This window comes from Perissodus microlepis, chromosome 2 (assembly GCF_051167445.1).
Source record: "Perissodus microlepis isolate ML-2025 ecotype Zambia chromosome 2, ASM5116744v1, whole genome shotgun sequence".
In the NCBI taxonomy this organism is placed as follows: domain Eukaryota; kingdom Metazoa; phylum Chordata; class Actinopteri; order Cichliformes; family Cichlidae; genus Perissodus; species Perissodus microlepis.
The window spans coordinates 25,227,059-25,246,367 of record NC_140462.1 but is presented as its reverse complement, the minus strand read 5'-3'; the positions used below and the strand labels follow the sequence as shown (position 1 = coordinate 25,246,367).

Genomic DNA, 19,309 nt, shown 5'->3' with positions numbered 1-19,309 from the left:
CCAGAGACTGTATGATTTGGTTACAGTTAGCATAAATTAAAAAAAAAAAAGTCATAATTAAACTAAGTTATTAAATAAATAGCTTTGGAAATTCAGAATGTTTTATTCAATAAAGCAAATATGCGAAATAAAGACCGTTTTCATGTCTTTAATAGGTTAGAACCGAATTAAATCAGTTTATGAATCAAAATCTGCAAAAATCAGTTTCAATCTCATCCCGAATTCTTAAGCCTTTTCATAAGCATGACTACAGCCAATGAGGGCACACTTCCCCTGGCAGCTCAGCCAATCATCGCTGTCCACGAGGTGCAGCTCCATATGGGCGGGTCGAGCGAGAGTTTCTGTTGACCAATCAGCTCCTGACAGTTGACAGGAAACGTCAAAGTTACGCGCTGGATAACCAATCGGCGACGGGGGAAGGCGGTTAGTGCCCTCCAGTACCCCACGTGATCCTCCTCAGTAGTTCCCAGGCGGCGCACGGGTGAGCTTGAGGTGAGTGAAAACGCCAATAAATGAGAATTTTTAAAGGGTAGCTCAGCCGAATACAACTGTTTTCTGACAGGTGGTGTTCCGTTCACGTCGCCCGGGCTGTAGTTATTTACATGCTGTCGGTTTCTATCCGTTAAATCTCCTCTCCGTGGCTCCTGCGGACAGTTAGCACCGGGCTGATGGCTAATTAGCCGCAGGTGAACCCAACTAGCCGTTAGCCCGCTGCCGTGGCCTCCGTTAGCGGTTAATAAACGCACCTTAAACCCGAGTCTTGTCCCGGTGATCTGGTTTGATTAACATGCATTACAGTCGGGTTTTTTCTCACACACGAAACTAAAATTGGTCCGACTGCTTCATTCAAAGTCGGGTGTTCCGTAAGGTGCTATGCTAACATTGGGCTAAGCAGGGATCTGGAGGAGGTGGGCGGTGTTTTTTAGGCTCTTTGAAGGGTTTAGGATCAGCTGATAAACTGTCCAGAGAAGACCGCGCTTTAGGATCCGGGTAGCAAAGCCTGCAGGAGGCTGGCAGAAAAAAATGGGTGTATGAAAACAAACAAAAAAAAAAGTTAATCATAAGCTACGCGCTTTCATGACTGACCTCCATTCACCTGTCCGCTGTCACAGGTGTGTTAGCATCATTACAGGTAGACACTGCAGATTCAGTGACCACTGTGGTCGAACTTGTCAGACTATCACGGTGAAAAAGTGGATGGAAATGAGCTGATCCTAGGCTGTATGTAAGCACAGGTTTTTACCAGTATGACTTAGAATTACCAGTAGGGGGCGACTCCTCTCATTTTAAAGTAAAACCAGAGCTGGATACTGAGTTAAGCATGATGTTTGGTGTCATTTTCACGTTTGCAAACGAAAGGTTGCTGGTTAATTTCCCGTTACCTGTGGGGTAACTGAGTAGCCAAAAGTATTTTTTATGGTCAGAAAGAACCCTAGGAAGTTGGGGGCACTATGGGTGGTGCTCCTTCATCATTGACAGCTCACTCTGTCATATCCACCCCTCTCAGATCACACCTGGGTTCAAAACACCAAAACGGTGATGCTGAAAAGCTCAAAGTCTTATGTTAAAGTTGAATTGCTCCATGATCGTGAAATGATCACGATCACATTGATCAGGATTAACATCTGGATTGTTTTAAGACATTTCTTCATTAACTAAACATTTGATGCTTACCGAGCTATAATTTTTTTCTCTGCTTTTTTCAGGTGTATATGTAAAGTAAGATCAGAATGTTAATATTAAAAAGGGAAACACTGGGCTGTCTGGTATAAGTTAGCAGCTGTTTTTCATTGTAACATCTCGCTCAAAGGGCCGCTGTCCGTAGCGTTTACTCCAGGATGTCTGCAGGTGGCGATATAGGCATGTTAATCTGCAGAAATCTTTGACTTTTACTTCCTGTAGATCAACATCACTGTAAGGGCAGCTGCAAAGACATCACAGCTGGATGCTCTCTGTAGATTTTTTTTTTTTCTTTAAACAAGACTGTGAAAAAATGAATGGGTACAAGAATTGTCTGAGTAGTTGGTCTGTCTTAAGTTAGCAAGAACAAAGCGAACTGGCCCGAGATCTGTTAGGCGCATAATCTGAGATGGTTTCTGTTCCCACATTTAAAAGTAGCATATGCATGCTTGCTTATTGAAGGAATATATGATCATCTCATCATCTCGCTTAGATTACAGGAGCAATCTTTGGTGGGAATATGAGGGCTTACACGCAGTGACTCTTTAATTGATAAAATTACCTGACAAATAAAAACCGTATCATTGATCCTTAACAGAACATAAATAATTCCATTCTCTTCTGCATATCCACTTCGTAGTGGGGCTTCTGCCTATCCCAGTGGTGTACACCCTGCACAGTGTGTCACAGGGGGGGAAAAAAAATCATAAATTAGAAACAAATTGAGCCAAAACAACCTGACCATGTTTAAATTCAGACACGGCAGTAACAGGATTTGGGATTTTAATCTTATTTCTGCTCTCTGGTTTTCGAAACGCATCATAACGTTAATTCAAACTGTTTTTTGAAGTCACGACCACAGACTGAGTGAGTTGGGCTTGTTCTTGATTTATTCAGTTTTTCGGGTTCATTGTTCAGCCTAAATGCTAACCAGTCCATCCGGTTTGGTTACGATTTAACTGACACATGCTGTTTAACTGTACACAACCTGAACACCTGCAGCAGTCTGAGCTCCACCGTTTGTTCTGTTAGAGCAGCTTTGCATGATTCACAGTTCCTTATTTATGTGACACCGGGCCTCAGTGCAACTGAGATGACTGAATGCAGATGTCGCCATCTAATAACATCACAAAAACCCAAGAGTAGAAAAAGCTGACACATTTCTGTAATTCGTGGCATTATTGATGAATTATTAGAAATTGGTTGGTGTGAGGAGCAGCAGATGTCCTTCAGCTCTGAGATCAGATTAAGTTACTAATGTCAACTGGAGCCTTCAGTCTGGGTGGATAACAGCCACTTCAGCTGGTTTCACTCAGCTGATTAGGATTGTAAGCTGCTGTTTTATCAGCCAATCAGAGGCCACCTAAGAGCTTATTACTGCCCACAGGCAGCTGGAAAACTGCAGTGTGAGTTTGTGACCTCATCAGTGAAGTTCAGCATTGTTTGTGCAGCAGGGAACCGAAAGAAAGGCTTAAAGTAAAATTTTTGTTCTTTTATTTTGGAAAGTAAGGTGTATGCATATCCATTTTACACATTTAAGTGACAGCCTGGCAGATGACCCTCCCGTGCACAGAAACAAAACTAACCTGACTAGAATTAAGGACAGAAATGTTTTAAAGTTCGGGCTCCTTCAGACCCCACAAAACGCCTTTGATGCTAAGCTAACGACTAGTGCTGGCAGGTATGCTAATCTGGTTGAAAGGCTAATCTGATTAGCTGGCAGTCTGCTGAGTGAGATGTGCTTAACTTCAGGATCCACTTTTCTTGCCTTTCTTAATCTTAATACACTTCCTGTCATGTGACCAGATTGTTTTGTTTTTACTTGGCACCAATCGGACTGATCGGTAATTTGATTACCTTTTAGAATCAGCTCAGATGAGACAAATCTGCTGGAATAAATATTAATAGAGACACTTGAGGTCAGAAGGTTTTGCACTTCCTGTCATGTGGTGATCTGGATCATGAATCTTATCCTCCTCAGATTTAATGGAGGATGATGAATGATGGAGAACTTTGTCTTTAGATTAGTCAGCCAGTCTAAATTGTCTTTCTCATTTAAATACATCACCAGTCTTATCACTACTTGAGACTGCTCCGCCTGCGGCTGCACCTGCACTGCACCACTTCCATTAATATCTATCAGATGCAAAATCAACTCCAGATCCGTCATTCCCTGGTTTCCTCCAGATTTAGGTTCTCTGTTTGGGCATCTGCACACATTCTTCTTCTGCAATTATTTGAATTACAGAGTATGTATGTATGTATGTATGTATGTATGTATACACAGAGTGTATATGTAGTGTGATTATATTTGTAGCTTTAAGAAGGCAGGCTACAGCTTCTGCTGACTGATTTCAGTGAGCTTGTTTAGTTTTCCTTTTAGGAGACCAAGCTCGGCCGTCAGTGATTTTAGCAGACTTTCCGAGTATTGGTTTTACTTTTTTCCAGTGTACGTGGCGATGTCCCTGATTATCTTTATCACTTTCTTGTCAGGCTAAAATTCTTTTACTGTCATTAGTGGCAAGCATCAATGTAAGAACAACTGTAAACCCAAGTAGCAGTTGGGGTTGCTGAGCCCTGATGAGACAAATCTTTTTGCCAGATTTTTACCTGCTGATGTTGTAAAGTCTTAATTTTTGTTGTTTGATGTGGTTCAGGAACACAGAACCTTTTTGGGCCTGATTATTCTGATGGTCACTGAACACAGCAGCTTAACGTTAGTTGTGTAATCACGGCATTGCTGCACTGAAAGACGACAGGAAGTCAGTCATCAGTCATGACTGACACACCATCTCATGTTAAATAACCCGTAAAACAGCTAAGGTAGTGTGTGTGCGTGTGCATTTCTGTTTGTACCGGGGTGCTGCTGTAATCCCTCGGGGTGTAATCTCATTAGGGTTAAAAGGAGCCGAGGAGCACGTCCTGTGGGCGCTCCGTGGTTGGTCACCATGGTGATGGATGAAACACAGGTTGGCAGTCTGTTAATGATGGGGGAACACGACTGTGTGGATTTTTGTTGTTGTTTATAAAATTGAAAATAAAAACAATAAAATGAGAGAAATCTCTGTATAACTAAGATCACTGGTTTTTGGCCCAGCCCTGCTTGCTATCCAGGTGTGACGGTTTTTCTGCTCCTCTCTGTGCAGACTATGAATCAGCGGGTCGGTTTGTTTGTTCTCCTGGCGGCGGGCCTCCTCTGCCTCAGTTTGGCCCCCGTCTCTCGGGCTGACGATCTGGTCGAAGACGGTCTGGATGGCGACGATGCCGACGTGGAGGACGAAATGGACCTGAGCTTGGCTGAGGACGAGGACCTGGAGGACGACGTGCAAGATGATGCTCCACCTGCTCCTAAAACCCCTCCCAGTCCACAGGTAAGACAGCTTTATGTATTTTTATTTTATTATTAATTAAAAAAAAATGTTTTTCATGAATTCTTGTTAATGATAAATTTGCAGATGGTAGAAAATCTTTTTTTTTTTTTTTTTTTTTTTTTTTTTTAGTTTCATAAAGTCGTTAAAGTTTATTTTCAATAGAAGCTGTAGTTACATGGGTCTGCACACTAGGGGGCACCAAACTAAATCAGCTAGAAACCATCTCCAGGTCCAGATTTTCCATCAGTTCCTAAAGTCAAATATGATGCATCAGTGACGTCCTCATTTTTATTTACCGACGTGTTAAAAAGGTTTTTAAAAAAGTTACTTGTTTCTTGTTTTTCTGAAAGCTGTTAAAATTGTTTGTCTAAGTTTTTGGTTGTATGAATAAAGTTAACTCTATTGAAGTTTTTACCTGTGAGGATTATAACTGCTGTGCTCTCAGCATTTGTTTTGGCTCATTCTGAGGTTTTGAATGTTTAACCCAGAAGTGTCTGTTACCCATTAACCAATCAGGTCAGGAAGTGGGTCTGATGAGAGAGTAGTGATCTCCCCTGCTGATCTACTGACCTGCATTCTCTCTACAGACACAGACCGGACTAAGAGTCGGACCTCAGAATAATTCAGTCTAATGATTTAATGGGTGAATTTTCCCGGAGTCGGCAGGTTTTAGACAGAAACCTGCTCGTGAATCATTTCCACAGTTTTGATCATGTTTGCTTCACTTCCAGTTTGACTGGTTATTCAGAGTGGAGCTGAGGTAAAGTGAACACACCTGAAAGGCTTTGAGCTCAATCTGAGATAGGAAGAGGAGGACGAACCAAACAAATGTGTTGGTTAACCTGCACATGAGGATGTTATAACTTACTTTCATTTCTTCACTCAGGTGACCTACAAAGCTCCTGAGCCGAAGGGGGAACACTTCATTGCAGAGTCTTTTGATAAGGGGACACTGGATGGGTGAGCAGCACACACGCATGAATCATAACCTTCACTTACATGTTTTCTTTTTCTTACTTTAAAGCTTATTACACGTGCTAGCATCGCACTAATGCATGCCAACTGGTCAGTTAAGGATTTAAGGACACCCCCTCACTGGCGCAGAGCCAGCTTGCTGTAACCTAGTGATGGTTTGTTTGTAACATTAGTTGATTTAAACCTATCAGATTAGCCCAGAGTTTGGAACAATTAGCTGAAGTTATTCTCCCAGCAGTTATCAAGACAATTGATTAGTGAAACAGTCATATGGTTTAATTTGATCATCAGTTTCATCAAAGAAAAGCCTCGGTGTTTGATCTGTGAAAAATGCTGCCGAGGAGTCGGTGCACACATGTACATCTACCTGTAAACCTCAGAGCTGCGGCTCTGCGAGTCGTAACCCTCTGTGTGCTGTTTCAGGTGGATTCTGTCCAACGCCAAGAAGGATGACGCAGACGAAGAGATCGCGAAGTACGACGGTGAGTGCAGATCTGTAACCTCATTGTGTACATGATGACGTGCATGAGCAGTTTTTTACATTAGATATTAAATCAGCTGAGCCTGGGATGTCCTAAAAACGCCACTGTACTGAAGATTACCGCCTTGTTTTAGTGTTTGTCTGTGATGATGATGATGATGACAATGTTAACAGGTAAATGGGCTGTGGAGGAGATGAAGGACAGTAAGCTGCCTGGCGACAAAGGTCTGATCCTGAAGTCTCGAGCCAAACATCATGCCATCTCAGCCCACCTGCTGCGACCTTTCACCTTTGAAACCATGCCCCTTGTCATCCAGTAAGGACAGCTTTGATGTCTGATTCACATTTGAAACTCTGATTGGTAGATGGGTGTGAACACCCAGGTGTTCTCAGTCTGAAAGGTACTGATCAGCAGTGTGATCTGTCTGTGTTCAGGTATGAGGTGAACTTCCAGTCGGGTATCGACTGCGGTGGCGCCTACGTAAAGCTGCTGACTGAGACGCCCGACCTCGACCTGGTCAGTGCGATTCCCACACACGTTAATTCAGTTTATTAATGATGGCGCTTCAAAAAGAAAAGCAGGACAGTGACTTAAAAAGGTTTTAAATGATCTAACTCACTAACTCATCTTCCTGTCATGAGCCAAAGACGCAAATCTATGATATATCTATGAAATGTTCTTATTGATCACTGAAATAAGTGACTGATAAAAACACCTGCAGGCTACGAGGCAGGTAAGCGCTGTAACATGTCCGTGTGTGTCGGCAGGACCAGTTTGTGGATAAAACTCCGTACACCATCATGTTTGGACCCGACAAATGTGGAGAAGACTACAAGCTGCACTTCATCTTCAGGCACAAAAACCCCAAAACCGGAGAGTACGAAGAGAAACACGCTAAGAAACCCGACGCCGACCTGAGGACATACTTCACCGACAAGAAGACTCACCTGTACACGCTGGGTGAGACACACAGGCTGCAAACGTGTTTATTTCTGCTGTAAATGTTAACAAGGGAGTCTGTGGACCCTGGCCTCTGCTGGACGTTAGAGGAACTGCAGACTTTGATTATTATTTTTTTCTTTGAGTGCCTAACTCGTCTCTGTTGCCTCCAACAGTGGTGAACTCTGACAACAGCTTTGAGGTGTTGGTGGATCAGACGGTCGTGAACAGCGGCAACCTGCTGACGGACATGACCCCCGCTGTGAACCCCCCCGCTGAGATCGAGGACCCTGATGACCACAAACCTGAGGACTGGGATGAGAGGCCCAAGATCCAGGACCCGGACTCCGTCAAACCCGAGGACTGGTCAGTACAAGGGTTTCATTTTTAGTTTGCTCAAACTTTCGTCCAAGCGTTTGACCTAAAGAAAACAAACTGAGCCACGGCTGCACGACTGGAACTGAAGTAAACCTGTTTGCAGTAAAAGCGTCACGGGGTCAGTCTCGATTTATAAGTGGACAGTCTGATCTGGTTCAGAACGAGGAATACCAGCTGAAGATGGCAGAGAGACGCAGCTGATTATGTTGCTCAGTTATTTCTGAGATCGTTTACTTTTCCTGAATTGAAGATCTTAAAATTTTAAGAAAGTTTTAAAAAGGGGAAAAAAAATTTTTTATTTACAATTTATTTAAAGGGGGGGAAATAAAGTAAACCCTCTATAACTGTAAAAAAAAAAAAAAATTAAAATCTGGAGATTGTGCTTCTTCTTACCGTACACTTCAGTAACAGATTCAGAAAGTATTAAAAACACAATCCATGTCTATTTAGAAATCAAAGGCTTACTTCATGTTTCCCTTTAAGTACAGTGACCTCACAGCAGCTATATTATTGGTCAGATGATGTCATTAAAAATGCTCCAAAGGCACAAAAACCGTGCAGAGGTCCAGTTCAGAGACTCCAATTAGCTGAGGGGAACCCTAGGAGACAGCTAGCAGCTATGACCTCCTGTGTCACAATCCACCTGTCATTGGGACTGACTCACTGCTGGAGCCTCTGCTGGATGTTAGAGGAACTGCAGGTTTGGTGCTTCCATGTTTGCCACTCTGTGACAGCAGACTTGGGTTGTTGTGTGTTTGCAGGGATGAAGATGCTCCGGCTCAGATTCCAGATGAATCTGCAGTGAAACCCGACGGCTGGCTGGACGATGAGCCCGAGTATATCGGAGACCCTGACGCCATCAAACCTGAAGACTGGTGAGTTACACCTGCCTGTCGGCCCGGAGCAGGTGGAAGGAAAGAAATGTCTAAAGCAAACAGAGTACAGATTTCCTTTTCACTGTGAACCGCTTTCCTGACAAAGCACGTGGGTTAATCCACTGCTGAAAATAGTCCCAGTAAAACCTGTATTCCAGTATAAAGAAGATAACAGAGTACTCTTCGTGCCTGTCAGGGATGAGGACATGGACGGAGAGTGGGAGGCCCCTCAGATCCCTAACCCCGCCTGTGAGACCGCCCCCGGCTGCGGCACCTGGAAACGGCCAATGATCGACAACCCCAACTACAAGGGCAAATGGAAGCCCCCCATGATTGATAACCCCAACTATCAGGTGAGTCTGACTTCAGTGTGAGGTGATCATTAGATGGAGGGGGTGGAGTCTTTTGGAGGCTCTCCTCACCTCCGACCCTTCGTGTTTTCAGGGCGTCTGGAAGCCGAGGAAGATCCCCAACCCGGCGTACTTTGAGGACCTTCACCCCTACAAGATGTCACCGTTCAGCGCCCTGGGGCTTGAACTCTGGTCCATGACCGCTGACATCTTCTTTGACAACTTCTTCATCACCAATGATCGCAACGCTGCCGAACGCTGGGCCTCTGATAGCTGGGGGCTGAAGAAGGCAGCAGAGGGTGCCGCTGAGGTTGGTCCATGTTATTAGATCAGATTAAATTCAGTCTTCTGGGATAAATCGGACCTGTATTTGTTTTGGGAGTTTTTTTCTTTTCCTTTATTTATTTATTTTTTTAATCAAGTGTGTGCTCATGTTTCAAATGCTCAGGGTGACCTCACACACCTCAGCGCAGCTTCACGGTGGAGCATCAAACACGTTAAAATTTTATTTTTGCGCAACAGAAATGAAAGAAAATTATGTTTCCTTACTAATGTTTCACAAAACAATTGAATATTAAGGACAAAATCCTTTTCCCATAATTTTATTCCGAAAGGTTAACTTGAAATATATTCTTCAGTATGAAGTGAAATGTATCAAGTCTGTTTTTGTGTTAATTTGATGATTATGGCTCATGAAGAGATTTGATTCATTTTAGGAAATATTCTGATCATTTGAGAAACCGGATTGCTGAGTTTCATGAGCTCTTAGCCAAAGTCATCAAAAATAAAAGGATCCCTCTAAATGTCTCCGAGCTAGTGGATATCCTTTAATAGACAAGCGTTTCACACTTATTAGCATGACTGGGAGAGATTTGGTGTTCAACTCTGATATCGTTACTGATCATTTAAAAAGAAATGTGTGAAGTGGATTTATTGAAGTCTGGGTTAACGGGAGCCCCGTGATGTTTCCTCATGTGTTTTGTTTGTTTTGTTTTGTTTATCCCCCCCCCCTGTGGTCGTGCAGCCTGGGCTGGCAGCGCAGATGCTAAGCGCTGCAGAGGAGCGTCCGTGGCTCTGGGTCGTCTACGTGCTCACTGTGGCTCTGCCACTCATCCTTATCTTCGTCTTCTGCTGCACTGGAAAGGTAACTAACACACACACACACACACACGGTCTGCGCCTCTGCAGCATCAAACTGAAGTTTCCTCATTTGAAAGTCGAGTGTCTGTCTTGATTTATATAAGTTTGAAGTAAAAGTGAAGCTGTTGCCTCTTCAGAGCACGGAGAGTTTAACATTTTCCCCCACTGAGTGTTACTGTGTTACTCATTCATTTATATTCTGCTGGTAGTAACAATGCATGACTTTATGTTTATGCCTCAGTCAGCTGAGAAGCTCCTATTAACTGTCAAACTTTCTGTAGTGAAAATATGAAAATTGATATTTACAAGTTAAAATTCAGCAGTTCAAAGAGCCACAGTTCGATGCTGCAAACCCAGCCTTGTGGGGCACAAGCGTGCATACTCCTGGTGCCGTTCTCAGGCCCGGATCAATGGAAGTCTGTGCCAAATCAACCACACAGATCCATCTGCTGTGGTGACCCTGTCAGGAATAAGAGAGCAGCTTGGTGTAATGCTGTTGTGGAGGATTTCCTCACAGGTGGACTCCTGTGATTGGTGGACCTGTGATTGGTGGAAATTAATCAATATAAACTGTTGTTATAATTCAAGCTGCATTTTTAACTGTTATTGATAATCGTTTTAAGGTTTTAATTGGACATGAGAAAATCAAACCTCTGTCCGTCCTGCAGTCTGATCCTCAGGGCATCCTGTCATGCCTGCTGTCAAAACCACACATTGTTATTCCAGAGGTTTCATTTAATGGTTTAAGTTGTATCGCACTGATTAATGTCCACAGAGGTCGTCAGGATCAGCTCAGGGTCACTTGAGTCTCACCAGCTTGCAGAAAGAGTTTAATGACGCTGGACGCCCTAACCGCACTGCCACCACCTCCTCCGGCCCGGTGACTGATACTGCTGCTAGCATAGCTTCATGTCATGTTGTTGTGTTTGTGCTGCTTGTGTGCGTCTGTGGTGCTGCAGTGCAGTCTTTCTGTTTCATTAAACCTTGTCACTCATTGGTTGTAATTGTGACACTAATTATAACTGAGAATTCGTGACTGGTTTGTTGGTGTTCTGAATATTGGAAAATCAGGTGAAATCCTTTGCAGCAGACGTGCTGGTGGCACAACTCTGTTCTCCTATTGGCCAACACATTCTGAAAATGCTCGTCTGAAAGGGCGCTTTTTATCAAACGTAGGCAAAAACCGTGAGTGAAAGGCAGTGATGTGTTTGTGAATGATGGATCTGAGAAGGCGGTGCTGCTGTTTAACTCGCTCTACATGGACCAAAGTCCCGGGCCACCTTCACGTCACACCTGCAGCAGCTGCTCAGCCGTGGAAACCGAAGCTCCCGGCAACACACTGTCTGTGCTGATGTTAATGCCAGAGGAGGTTTGGACTGCCTGGCTAGGTGCTGCAGGACTAGGACTGAGAACGCTTGAGTTCAAAGGTTAAGAGGTGTGGCCCAGTACTTTGGCCTATAAATACTGTTTCCTATGAACATGTCACATATCTGGCCGTCTCAGCTGTTTCCACTGTGGCATGCTGGCTTGTTCATGGAGAAGGCAGTTTGGTAATAACAGTAAATTACTGTTGCGGGTGTGAACTGCAGTGTGACTTGACTGCAAAAGTAAAACCGTCCATTCATAAATGTGACGGTGCCTTTATGTATTTGTATCAGTCTTAGATCCTCAGCTGAGGGAACCTGAAATCATCGTGTTGCTGTTCCTGCGTCATCGTAGTGCTGGTCCAGGATCAGCATGTTACCCAAGAGTTTAGATAATGCTATTTTAAAACTATCACTAGCCAACCACCACAAGTAATGTAAATTTGGCAAACCTCACTCTTTCTTCTAATTGGCTGCCCCTCACAAACCTCTCAGGTGACCATATCTGGGATATCCTGTCTGTATGACATCATAAAGATCCAAGAGTAGGAAAAACTGTGATAAACTGAGCTCAGGGGATTATTTTAAATACAGTAAATTTATTATTACAAACTTTGTTTAGTATGAGCATCCACCACAGGAGCGCTTTGAACTGACTCGTTTCCTTCTGCAGAAGAAGAGTTCGGCGTCGCCGGCAGAGTACAAGAAGACCGACGAACCTCAGCCTGATGTGAAGGAGGAGGAGGAAGAGGAGGAGGAAGCCGAGGAGGCTCCGAAGGCTGAGAAGAGCAGCCCAGGTTACTGAGATCTTCAAATTGAATCTGTTTGTTTCTTTTGAGTTTGCAGCTGTTTCTTAATCTGATTCATCTTTACTTTTCAGACACAGAAAAGAGTGAAGATGAAGAACCTGCAGAGGAAGAGGAGGATGAAGAAAAAGAGAACACAGCTGATGAGGTGAGGCAAAGTTTCATCACAGCAGATTCAATCGTGACTTTTCAGCTCCTTTAACTTTTGAAAAGATGTAAAAATTAATAAATAAATGAAGGTTCATTTTGTAGTTTTAGTCATTTATATTTTACAAAGAAAATAAGTTTTTTGTTTTTCTAAATGTCTTCGCACCGGTCTTTAAAGCTTGTTGCAAAGATAAACTTTAATTTCATTTTATTTTCTCAGATTTGTTTTGAAGGAGTCTGAAACATAAAATGTAGAAAACTTGAAAAAGCCTCAATTCAGTAAAAATGTGGGATGAGCTCAGTCTGCAGCGTGCTGTAAATGTGCTGCAGGTGTAACATCTGCTGCTTTCCAGGAGAGTTGAAATCCCCGACCAGCCTCAGCAGATGGCTGCCCCTCACAGTCTGGTTCTGCCTGACGTGTCTTCCTATTAAAAGGGAGTTTTTCCTTCCTACTGCCACCAAGTGCTTGCTCAGATGGGGTCCTCTGATTTTTGGCTTTGCTCTGCATAGTCATAGGTAGGGATGGGTATCGTTTAGGTTTTATCCGATACCGGTGCCAAACCGGTACTTTTGAAACGGTGCCGGTGCTTAAATGGTGCTCAAACCGGTGCTTAAAGAATGGAGAACACAAAATTGGTCCAAAAACCTCTCATGTTCAGCTGTTTTTTTTTTTTGTAAAAAGATAACAATGTTAGCCTTTTCTGCAGCTATGGGGCATTTTTGGTATCATTCTTGGCTGGAAGCAGCGCTTAAACAATGGAAAAAACACAAACTTTGTCCAAAAACCTCTCATGTTTAGCTGTTTTCCACTTTTTCTTTGGTCATTTTAGCCTTTTTGGCCAGGGTGAAGGGAGTATCTGCCATCAAACAAGAAGACAGCCGCATGTAGCTATGATGATGTTTGCTAGTTCACCTTACATGCATTAATGTAATAACGTGGTTAGCCTACTCAACGTAAATTACACACAAATAACATTAAGCTACTGACCCAGAGAAGAACGGCTGCTGCTGCCATCATCATCCGTCATCATTTCTGCTACACTGGCAGGGCTAGGGGCCAGGACTCTTCTCTTCGGGTTTTTGGGGGATGTTGCTAACTCCGGGTCCGATAACAGGCACCACACCCGTAGTAGATGTGCAGGGTGTGAGGTCTCGCAGCAAGCTATCAAATACGGCGCATTTTTCGGCTTTAAAAAAAAAGGCTATGCGTCGCCAGGTGTTTCATCGGATTTGAGGTGTTACCTCCTGTGCACAGTATCACAGTATCAGCTTAAAGCACTTGTTGCAGGCTGCTGAGTTTGCATCTTTTGCTGTGAAGTACAGCCAGACTTTGACCGCTTCGCCTTGGGCATTTTTAATCTGTAGCTCTGCTCTAAAAGAACGTACATACCTGGGCCCGCCTACTATCCTCGGAAACGGAAAATGATTGGCTAGAATTCAAAGTGTATGACATCTCAGGAAAAAAAAAAAAGCACCGAAATGTGCACTGCTTTTCAGTCTGGTTACTACCGTTTACGTCAGAACCGGTGCCATCATGGCACCGGATACCGGTACCCATCCCTAGTCATAGGGCAAGGATGTCAGACTCGTTTTACATTGTGGACTCCATACAACCCACTTTGACGTAGGGCTGTTTGATATGATATATATCGGATGACGATATGAAAATGTCTATCGTTTCATATTACATTATCGTTTGTTTCATGATGTGGCAAAATAAACTGTTTACTGCAATATTTTTTTCATGGTTTTGAGGGTCACTGTATTGGCTATAATTTCATAAAGTTTTCTCTTATATTTAAAATAACCACACTACGGACGGACAAGCAACTGTTTTTACATGTTGTCGTTAGCAACAACGACGATAAACCCAGCGTGTGGCTCCACTGTCCGCTTGTTTATTTTCCACATAAACTTTTCACAATAAAGCTCAATATCCTGTTGAGATTTTTTCCAAATAAACCTAAATGATAACAAACAGAAAGACCAGTCAAAGCAAATCCAGGACCTTATTCCTAAACGAGGGGCTACCTCTGTAGCATGGACATGGTTTGGTTATGAAAAGTCTGACACAGACCAGAAAACCGTATAATGCAAATTATGCTGCAAACCAGTCCCCACCACAGACTCAAACACAACAAACCTATTCTACCACCTACACAAGAATCATGTGACAGAGTGTGGAGAGAGTTTACGGGTGAGAAGCAAAAAAAGAGCCGTCTGGTGCACAAAATAAACCTTGGACTCAAACGTTAGAACAGGCTTTACCCGCAGCACGCCGTTAAATAAAAACAAAGAAAATGGCGGCTGTTACAAGTTATGTCCAAAAAAATGTATAGCTTCATGCATTGTTCAAAACACTCAACTCCAGGTACACGACGCCCAGCTGAAAACATTTTACGCACAAGTTGATTTGCCCGATATTTACAGAAAATGTAAAAATGTAAAAATTTTGTGATTATATATTGTTGTCGGGACAATCTTCTATCGGGATATGAGATTTTGGTCATGTTGCACAGCCCCACTTTGACCCTAAGTGGTCCAAACAGGTGAAACCTCCCTTTGTGTTATTATAAAGAAGTTTAACTACACGTTTAATCCGTCAGATATCAGAATATTAGAAAAAGAGGAGCAATTTGATGACTATTTCTTAGTTTTTCTACATGATTAACAGGTGCTGCTGTAGTAAATAAATTATTTAAATTTTAAATAGTGTGTAAAATTAAAGAAAAGGGGTTCTTGTTAACAGAAAATAGCCTTTTTCTTTTTTAACCTGTAGATTTTGAAGAAAAAAACAAACCCTGAATTTTCTACAATAGATTGTAAACACAGCTTTTCTGTCATGTCATTGATCATCTATTACGTAATGCTGTAGTATGAATGGTCATGGGGGGTGGAGAGAGGTCTTTATCAGTAGGTGAAGCTGCAAAACAAACCCTCCTTATTTTTCCAAAGCTGCGCATTGCGTAGGACTGGAGTCTTTCCTGGGCTGACTGTGGCCCACAGGCCGTATGTTTGACACCCCTGTTGTAGGGTTTTTACAGTATAAAACACCTTGAAGTGACGGTTGTTGTGATTTGGTGCTGTATGAATAAAACTGAATTGAATTTTCCGTCTGAGGCTGTGCAGTCTGTTTCAGATGATTTGATTTGAGCGAGTAACATCGAGCTTCCTCTCTGACTTAAACTGACTCGTCATCTCGCCTTCGTTTCCTCTGCAGAAGCTCGAGGACGATGTTCTGCGGAGATCTCCGAGGAGCAGGAAGCCCAGGAAGGAGTGAAATCTGACTGCAGCCCTGACCTCAACAGCTCACCCCCTTCATCCCTCCTCCCTCTCCCCTTCCTCCTCCTCCTCCTCATTCTTCTTCCCGTCCACTCTGAGGCGATGAGGCCTGAATGGAACCAGTGGAAGCAGCAACGGGAAACTAATCAAAACCTCCAACATGGACACCTGATGATGATGATGATGATAATGATTATGTGTATGAACAGCGCCGAGTTAGATTCAAAGGATTTTTGTTTTTCAAAGAGATTTACTAAAACTTGCTGCGTCATTCCTTCACAACACCTGAGCAGTCGAACCTGCAGGACCAACATCCTGTCCACCGCCATTGCCACCCTCAGAGGGCCCGCTTGAGGCAGTCTTTGTTGAGCTTCCAGCAGTCTCTAGCCTTCCAGCAGCCAAAACATAAGTCAGGTCAAACAGTCTCCAGGTAACCAGGGTGTTAAACAGCCAATGAGATCACTCTAAATCGGTCCCTGGAGGGGCTTAGCCTAGCATCATCCTGCTTGAGCCGCCGTGATCCTGCTGCCTTGTGTCGTCGCAGTCTGGGTGAAAACACCTGCTGACACTACACCAACAGTCAGGATGACTTTAAAATCTTTTGACCAACCGGAAGTCTTCCTCGTTCCTTAAAGAGCTTATAAACAGTTGGCTAATCCAATATGTCGTCATCTAGCTAACGCAATGTAACTTGCTAGCTAGACTAACCGTTACCAACAGTCAGTGAGTAAGCATCGAAAAAGCCCAATTAGCTTACCAACATGCTGCTAATTAGCTTTGGGATCAGCTTGCCATCATTGCTCGGGTTTTGTTTTTAAATTTGATCCACCAGGCTGCTAATGAATGCTACAACAAACTTAGCAACCGTACCTGTATTAGCAAACCTATAAGCTAACAGCTTGTTTATTACAGTAAAGCAGCCTGCTGGTGGTTATCCTACTAACAACCACAGTTTCCTGCTGGCTAATCGGTCGAGCTGGGGATGTTATCCAGAAACTACTAGGCTGTTTCTTCACCCTCCTTAAACCTGGTGTTAACTAGGTGCTAGTAAAGTTAGTGAGCTGTGTGGCGCTATAACACAGTCAGCCCACCAATGCTTACAGCAGCTAGCTGCTAACAGCTTGTGGAGTTCATTGATTAGCTATCAGTCATGCTAACGTCTGAAATAATAAACTGGTAACACCTTTTCTTCCATTTTTCGTCTTTGTTTTTCTTATGTAAATGTTAGCATATGTTAGCTCGTCTAATTTTAAAAAAGGTCAAAGGTCCCGTACGTGCAACAGTCTGCTGATCTCGGGTATGATAGTTGTGTGAATGAAGGTTCAGCTCATACACACACAAAAAATCTTTAAAATTAAGTTGTTGTTTTTTTGTTTGTTTGTTTGTTTTGTTATAGCAGTGGCGCTCTCTGAACATTTGAACAACACAAAAACACTACCACAATGAGGTGCTTAACATCTCAGCTGTCCGCCTGTAGAGTCAACCCGCCTGGTGGTCGTTTTCAGGGTGTGGAGCATAGGCGTGGCTCAAAGCTCAGGTGGTGTGAGTAAGTTGACCTTGTGAGCTGAAGCAGTTGCCATGTGTGACCACAGGTGGGGCCAAATTCAGAACCAATACCCCTGGAAGATAATCACGTGACCTCAGCATCAGGCTGGGAAAATGCCTGGTGTCCGTCCAACCAACAGTTTTAAGTCCTGCCCTGTAGTGCAAAAAAGTTATTTATTCATAGAGTGAGACTTATTTTTCATCTGTCTGTGATAACTTACCAAAAAACAACCATCGTTCTTAAACTGGTAAAACCAGAGATCAGCATATAAACTCTGACTGGTCATGTAACGCGCTGTTACGGTGTCCCGTCTGCAGCCCTCTGGTGGGCCACAAAATCAATACATTTAAAAGTTGTTTTTCATTTTCTAACTTGATTCTCTTTTGAGCCTGAAGTCATCTTATATGAAGCAGGTGTCAGAGGTAATGCTGTCGGTGGAGAATCAAACTTAATAAAGAAGGAGAAACTCCATCTTTGGTTTGTGTGATTATCAGAGTTTGGGTGGATCAATGGGAATCACAGAACGAGCCGGATTTATTTTCTCACTAATAATGCTTCAAATCAAATCATTTGCTGTAATTTTTGACTATTCTGATTATAAATCGTTATTGTTCATTCAGTCAAATCTGAATTTTACAGACTTTAACCTTCACTCTTCTGATATTTTCTTTTCCACTGCCAAGATAAAAGTGCCTGGCAGGTAACAATGATTTCAAATATCTGTGAAACTTATTGATGCTCTCAAACCCTTGATCACCTGTTTATGTGCTAATCTTCCTGCAGGACCTTTTTTTTTCTTTTGGTTTTTTTTTCCCCGTCTGAGGTGAAACTGAAGCAATCAGCAGGTGGAAAATTATTCCAGTGTGAATCCTGAGCCAGATCCTTTTTTCAGTCGGGACAGGCTGCTTGTGATTGCCTGGTGGTTTATGGCAAGTGTTGAAAGTTTGTGTCAGGTGACCATCTCCTCTTCCTCGTAGGACGATTTTGCTGGCTCTGCTGCTTGTAGTGGCCGTGAAGATGCTGTTGTTTAGGCACGATGGCGTTGTTCACGGCGTTGTTGAAGCTGCCTCACTAACAGACTGTAGACTGAACACTGTACCTGCGGGGGAGACTCTGCCTCTGTAACTCTGCTTTTTATTTTGTTCTGTGTTTGTACTAATGGTTGGCCCGGCCGCCTTCCCCACGTCCACGCTGAGTGGACCTGCTGACAGGAAGCTCCAGCTTTCAATGGAAATACTGTGATGATGGAGCCTGCTCTGTGTTTATGTGTGTGCGGACACGTGGTCAACACTCGATTTGATTAATAAAAACATCAAATGGAAACAGAAGCAGAGGCAGCAGCGTGGTTATTTACTATTGTGCTTTTCTTATTTTAGCTCATAAATAAACATGCCATCTCTAACAGTATTTTTATCTATTTGAAATTAACTTTTTTCCCTCAAATTAGCTTTTTTCCCCACTTTTTTTCATGTAAACTTAGCCCCGCTTTTTCTTATAAATCTAACATTTGTCTTCTCTTAAAGCAGGCAGTCATTAAGTCAGTTTGTGTCAGACTGAGGTTGAAATGCAGGGCTGTCCTGGTATGAGATGAAGGATTATTATGAACCGTAAATCATGCAAAGCTACTCTGGAATAACGCTAATTCTCGTTTCCACGGCTGCGAGCTGGGGGACACCACTTCATGAAGCTGATAGAATCACATCATGTGCAAAAAAGCAGAGATTAGATCCTATGACCGCTGAACCAGACACCCTCTACAAGTATACTTACCCCTGTGTGCCATCTCTCACGAGGGCAACTCCAGATTAGAACACAACTGCTCGTCAGAAAACAGATTCCAGGGGTATATCTACTCCTTCCCCACCAGAGAGGCAACTAGGTCCCAGGAACAAGTTTCAGTAGCCAGGAATCGGACCACCAGGGCCACTGCACATGACCCTTACCCAACTCACATAGCACTCCAACCCTATGGCG

At 43.2% G+C, this 19,309-nt stretch overlaps 1 protein-coding gene across 1 annotated transcript; it reads left to right on the top strand.

Annotated features, from left to right (window-relative positions):
* Positions 1 to 383: 383 nt before the first annotated feature.
* On the top strand, positions 384 to 18,663 carry canx (calnexin). Its single transcript, XM_084953315.1, has 15 exons — positions 384 to 492; positions 4,827 to 5,051; positions 5,938 to 6,011; positions 6,450 to 6,508; positions 6,682 to 6,823; positions 6,943 to 7,024; positions 7,276 to 7,468; positions 7,624 to 7,813; positions 8,587 to 8,700; positions 8,897 to 9,053; positions 9,145 to 9,360; positions 10,075 to 10,194; positions 12,228 to 12,351; positions 12,435 to 12,508; positions 15,728 to 18,663. The coding sequence occupies exons 2-15, from the start codon at positions 4,830 to 4,832 to the stop codon at positions 15,785 to 15,787; spliced, it is 1,827 nt and encodes a 608-aa protein (XP_084809441.1). The 5' UTR covers positions 384 to 492; positions 4,827 to 4,829; the 3' UTR covers positions 15,788 to 18,663.
* The last annotated feature ends 646 nt before the right edge of the window (positions 18,664 to 19,309 follow it).